Consider the following 6,492-nt stretch of genomic DNA (forward strand, 5'->3'; position numbering starts at 1 on the left):
TGATGAAGCCCCAACAAGAACAGGTTCAGTGGAACTTGTTGCCATCACTTCATCAGTAAGAACTGGTTCGGTGCTGTCGAATTCCAGCTTTTCTGTCATCCACTCAGAATCCAAAAGACTACTGCCATCTGAAATTCAAGGAGAATTTTTTTGCCATTAACAAACCAAGATCTCTTTTTTAAGTCAGAATCTTTAACTCTTCCCAGTCATTGCTTAACTATCCACTGAGCTAAAGAAATATTGTCCATGAAACGCTGTGTCAGCGAAATGATGCAACAGGATACAGGCCTTGCAAGACTTATGTGTGGGGGAGTGAACGTAGGAATAAAGGGGGAGGGTTACATCCCATGGGGCAGACGAAATTCCGCGCGAAATCCACATTCGTTGGTATGCTAAAAATGCGCTTAGAGTATCTCATAACTACACTGAGACTAGAAACACGAAAAGTCTATCATTAATTTAACAGCTTCACTATCAAACATCGTTGAAAATTAAACTAACCTTCGAAATCAAGCTCCTGTAGAAGATCTTCCGCCAACAAATTTGGCAATGGCGGTTTCGAATCCTCCATACAACTGTACACGTCATAATTAGGTAGAAGTTCGCTCTCTCGCGAAAAAGAGAGCGAGCTGAAGAGCTCTAGCTCTTCGAATTCTGTTGCCGTCGAAAATAACGAGATGTCTTCCATTGCTGATTTGTCGTATGTTCTGGCCATCTATCATCGATGTGTAAGAGAGAGATCGGGCGTGTTGTAAGGAACTGAAATCGAAAGAAGGTGGATAAGTACAACTGCAATATCGACAAGTCGATTACATATTTCGCTTGTAACGACGCGAAGAAACTTTCTGTTCAAAACAACTATGTAACTATAAATTATAATAAGGGAAGCCACAACAGTAGAGCTATTCCAGAGGTTTTCCGGAACAATTACTAATTGTACAATGATTTGGATCCGAGTGTACAAGAAGCGTTGACGAACTATTCGATGGATAGTGACCACACAGTCTCGTTGGTTGACAAAAATTCGCTGTTATTCACTCTTTTCAACGTTCTTTCGTAAGATTCTCATCGGGGAGAATAACATGAGCTACATCTACTACTTACTCCATGGTTGTGTACGGGTGCAAATAAATGCACAAGAGGGCTTTTCCAAAACAGATAATCACACCGCCATTTTACTCAGGGATGATGAAATATATATCGAAGAGGGACGTGCCGCGTGTCTTCAACTCTTGGCTGATGCAATACTTTACCATATTTAGAAGCTGATGTATGCTTTGACCAATTAGAATCCAGAAAGTTTGACGTCAATTAGCCTGTCATACCAGTTTGATGAACCAGCTGAGAATGGACTTTAGATGATCACGCGACAATCAGCAGGAGTAAATCTCATACCCAGATCTCTGAGGCAAGTACTTGCTGTAATGTTCCGAACGGTGGAACGGTGGAATGGTGGAACGGCGGAATACTTAACAACGGAACGGTGTGATAAAATAGCAGTGCACCATGAGAGAGTACACCAGAGTACCCCATTTTCAGTGATTGTGGTATACTCTCACAATTGAGAACGCACCAAGCAATACGTATCCCCAAATCAAGCCCAGTAAAATCGTGATACAATTCAGACTAATTGTATGCTTATCCTCACAAATTATCAACGAAACAACAATGACAGCTGTTTTACCGGTTGGGATAGTGAGGAGTAGTCTTTAAAAATCTTTGGTTTCACAAATTTAAGTGTACCTTACAAAAGTATGTCATTACGTCCTATTCTTTTTTTACACTTCCTCTCTTTTCCCTCCATTTTCTTATTTCAAGTGACCTCATCTCTATGGTTTTGTGGTTGTTTTGTGTTTGATGGTCTTTTATCCTTATATTTTTTGCCTCCCTGAATCGACATTTTTTCCCTTTATTTATACATAATTCTTTCTCCTGCCTCCTAGCTAGATTATAGCTTTTTAGTTATTTTTCAGGGGGCATTGTACCTTAGTTACATCTATATATGTGTGGTGAAAATAAACTATTTCCGTTGTTTTTGTTCTTTTCTTGTTCGGTTGCCCAGTAATGAAACTTTTCAAAATTATTCAAATAGCGGGAATATTATCATAATTTTCCGAGTGGTGAAATTTGTAAGAGTAAACATGCAATTGATCTGAATTGCTTCCAATCTCGTACCAAGAGTCCTCGGGGTTTTCGGTCAACGGGTGAGCGCCCGGAGAGACTCTGAGATAATATTGACTCCATTTTCCCAGAAAACGTGGGTTCCGGTCTTATTGCAAGTGCTTGAGCTTAACAGAAACAAAGAGAAAACAGTAAACAGTAGAAATGGAAGATTGGAAGTGGTCGAGAAACAAAAAGTTTAGCCTTATACACCATAAAAGAAACTGGTGCAATGATCATTGGCTTGCTGTAAGAGCGAGTGAAGATGAAACTTCTGGCGCTTCCGGTAAGTGTATTTGTAGTGTTTCAGCGTGCATTTCATCGTGCAATCAACTCGATCGGAAATTTTTTGTGGAAACGACACCAATGTCTTCTACTACAATTTTGTGTTTCCGTGATTTTGAATGGCTTCGACAAGGCCTTCTTCCACGAATTTCTCCCCAAAGAAATTGATGTAATGTTTCCCACGGTACTTTTGCACAGCAATCAGTTTTTTAGCAGCGTGGAAAAATTCCCGTGCGGTATTAGACATAATTCAGACCTCGTGGTTTTATTAGTTTGTGATTTATATATATTTCTGAGGTAGAAAAAAACAAACAGCACTGAAACTAGTTTAAGATTTTCAATCTCTCTCCAAATTCTGGTGTTTCCGAATTACTTATCGACTTCCTGTCGGACTGCCATTGTTATGCAAGCGACCAATCAAAATATAGTATAAGCCCATTATCCCAGAGTCTCTCCATGCTCACCCGCTGACCAAAAGGCCCGAGGACTCTGGGATACATATTGCTGTGTTCTTACTTTCGTTAGAGTCTTATACCGCAGCCATCCTGTATGGTTGCAATCACTGAAAATGGTGTACTCTGCACCAAGCCATTTTTTTTCACGTGATGAGAAGGACCATGAGGTGAACCTATTACGCTAATTTTCACCGTTCCGTGTTTAAGCATTCCGGCGTTCCGTGTTTAAGTATTCCACCGTTCCCCCATCCCACCATTCCAACATTCCGTGTATCTCCGGCGTTGTGACCATCTCTGGCTGCGTGTTCAAACCTCCCACTAGAATGGGTCGGCAAATTGTCGGGATTTTGGGGGTGAAAAAATTCTGGCTAGTGAGATTTTAAAATGGAAAGATTCGCGGTAAGACAAAAAATGGTTAAAGAAAGAACTGTAGCGCAGTTGATTAAATATTTACTTGTCGCATTACATTCCGTTTCAAAGGCTTTATGTAAGGTTTATGTATAAATAGAAAGTGACTAAGTTGGGGTCGCTAAAATTACATTTACCCAAAAGTGGGTCTAAAATTGGCCATAAAATAGACTATAATGGGGTAGCAAAAATTGACCCCAGTAAACCCCCCCCCCCCCCCCCTCGTGTCAAAAACAGTGCGGAGAGTGTGGCCGAGATAGAATTAAGGACTCCTGTCAGTCTAGGGAACAGCAGGAACCCCATCCTCAATTGGGCGGAAGAATTTGGATTCCATTGATCTACTTGTAAAGCCTAGTTTTTTCCATATGATCTTCAACGGTCTGCGATCGGCCTTTATGGTAGGGAAAGTTGAATATAGTTCTACTTTCCCGACCATTACGACCGTGTGGCAGACCGATTGCAGATCATAGGGAAACCAGCTTTAATTACAGAGGCTCATATAGTAGGACACAGTACCGTTCAAAATAACCATACGTCATATTCGCTTATGTTTTACTTTCCAAAGAGAAATTATACACGCTTGTGCATACCTACATGGCCTGCACGTTTGAAGGGCCATTCATGGCGAGACATTTTCGGCAGTGGGTGTTGTAATTATTGTGAACAATTTGGGGGGCAGTCATAATTTTAATCGAATTGGTACAGGAGTCCATGGGCTCCTGATAGGTAGCTATAATGATTTGGAGGGGGGCAGTCATTTTTTTTGGCATCAGTTTGGGGAGACGCTATAAATTATTTTGAAGCCGGATAGAGGGTTACTTAGAAACATCAGCTTACGTCGACGAGAATGGAACGAAATCAAGTGGAGCTATGATCCTCCCAGTTATCCTTGTTCGTCAGTATAATTAAATCTTGCACTGATTACTGTTGCATTGCAAAAGTACCACGCAGCCTTAGTATTAGTATTGTAAACCGCGCAAATATTGCATTGTAAACAGTGTTAATACCATGTTTTAAGTATGATTAGATTGCGATAAGGTCAGTACTCTGTGGTAGTAATGTTTAAAATTGTGAATAGTATAATTACCGAGTCGTAGGTAGTATTAGTATGTTAATAGAGTAAGTAGTATGTATGTTAGTAATGGAAGCTTTAAAACAAAAAAGGGAAGCAAGTGCTGTGACCACTGCTCGCCAATTTAGTCCAGGGATGTCCTTTGTACCGATATCCGAAATCTCATGAAAAATAAAATTGCTACAAAAGCAGTCTTACCATGGTATAAACCACGAAAGCGATTCGGGGAGGTCACGGAGGGTCGATCGGAACCCGGGATCAACCCTGCAAAGGTATACTGATGCTCACTATATACTGACTCACAAACGTACAGCTACAGTAAGACTCGTTTGGAAGGGACGTCAATAAAGTAGGGTTCTCTGTTGTTATAGGATTTTTCGCTATACTATTATTAAACAGATTTGATAATTGCAACTTTATTTTGACATTCACATTTTTTTTGCCACCTTCCGAACAAAAGAGGATGGCTTCAAATGTTTGAGAGGGGGATTGAGCTCAAGCACCCAGTGGATCCCTCAGTTTGGTTTTCTTTTATCCCTAATCCGCAGAAAAAAAAGACCTTTTTTGCGACAGAAAGGCGCTAATTTCACACTCTACGCACAACTGGGAGCTGGTTGAGTACCTTAACAACAGGATGAAAAACTGTAATTTTGCGCAGTGTCAAATGGACAGTCAAACCGCTTGTGTTTGGATTGTGCACAACTTCGAACCCATGACAAATTAAACTCTTAATATGACACTTTGACTGGGGGTTTCATGTATGAATGATCATGAGCCTCGCTATAAAGTACACATAAACCAGAACAGAACATGTAAAATCATTGGGGTAATTTTATACTTGGCTTTAAAGACAGGCCAATAGCACATCGGAAATTACAGAGGCTTAATGTTGTTTTGAGCAGCACAATCGTGACAGACCCACCCAAATCCTGAGAAGCAAAATAATCAAAAAAAGTGAACCAACTTTACATAACTCTAATAGTTTATTTCTGTTCAATGAAATTTTCTCCACTGTAGCGCAAAAAACGCTATCAAATAGGGCGATTTTTATTGTCACACAAGTTTTGCCTCATACGTCACGGTCAAAGCCAATTTTGGTAACAGTATGTGACGGAAGCAAGATGTGGCGCTTCCAGAAGTTGACGTTTTACTAATTAGATTCGAAATAGGTGTTTTTCAAACAGTCTGGAGACAACAGAGTCGTTGCTGCAATGTACAATTGCGGTGGCCGAACAAAAGCTTGGAGCTAGTTGGCCACTTTGAGATGACGCGGTGAGCCAGAGTGAGAGCCGTGAATTGCATTGTGGGCGGTCTTGTGAGACGCATTTTTATCATTGCTTGCGTGGAGCAAGGACCTCAATTGCAAGAATGTGATAAACCAGGACGGGAGCTTTCCCTAAAACCTACCAGAATATTGTACAATTTGCAATTTTAAAACGATGTTCGCATGTCAAGGTACGGTAAACGAACGGTCAGTGATCATCGGTGGTACATACAACGTTTTACCTTAGCTAACAACGTAAGTACCAAAAAGAATTTACCTGCAGTCAATTGTTGTCCGTTCAAAATACACGAAAGTCTTTTTGCTTTGCAGATTCAACGACTGCATAAACAGTGACTCGTCCCCAAAACAGTCCCACAAGGGGGCAATTCCAATAGAACTCTCCGACCGGTCTCCCACGCAACCTCAAGCGGCCCCTGAGAGATGGTTTTGGTTTTCGTCCACACACATGGTTGCGGGGCGATGACGTACGTTGAAAAACCTCTTTCAATCGTGAAGCCTTGGTGAGCAAATTCGTACCTAAATGAAATAATATGCATGAACTGTGGCGTTAACAGAGGACTCGCTATCTCGAAAGAAGGATGTACAGATTTCCTATTTCTCAGTTTCGGGACGGAGAGTGAGATCCATTTTATATAACAATTTACAAAATCCTTATTAACTGGACTGAAAAATACATTGTCCAGCTAACCTTTCAATTGTGGTCATAAAATATGCCAGCATTTTTTTTGCGGTTTAGATATTCTAAAACAATGACCCTGCTTTTGTAAATAGTACAATAGAAATTCGGAAAAATGTTGGTTCCACCCAAATTTAGTTAATCGAGGGAC

At 40.6% G+C, this 6,492-nt stretch overlaps 1 protein-coding gene and 1 pseudogene across 1 annotated transcript in view; both read right to left on the bottom strand.

Annotated features, from left to right (window-relative positions):
• The window catches only part of LOC137969553 (cyclic AMP-dependent transcription factor ATF-4-like), a 2,074-nt gene extending 839 nt beyond the window's left edge, over window positions 1-1,235 (bottom strand). The window contains exons 1-3 of the mRNA XM_068815854.1: window positions 1,105-1,235; window positions 502-759; window positions 1-128 (exon numbers count right to left, since the gene is read on the bottom strand). The exon at window positions 1-128 is cut by the window's left edge and continues 839 nt beyond it. Of these exons, the coding sequence (XP_068671955.1) occupies window positions 1-128; window positions 502-715 (342 nt within the window). The 5' untranslated portion in view covers window positions 716-759; window positions 1,105-1,235. The remainder of the gene's footprint in view (window positions 129-501; window positions 760-1,104) is intronic.
• A 3,873-nt stretch (window positions 1,236-5,108) lies between these two features.
• LOC137971843 (cyclin-F-like) overlaps window positions 5,109-6,492 on the bottom strand; it is a 16,996-nt pseudogene continuing 15,612 nt past the window's right edge.

The sequence above is a fragment of the Montipora foliosa genome, chromosome 9 (genome assembly GCF_036669935.1).
Source record: "Montipora foliosa isolate CH-2021 chromosome 9, ASM3666993v2, whole genome shotgun sequence".
Classification (NCBI taxonomy): domain Eukaryota; kingdom Metazoa; phylum Cnidaria; class Anthozoa; order Scleractinia; family Acroporidae; genus Montipora; species Montipora foliosa.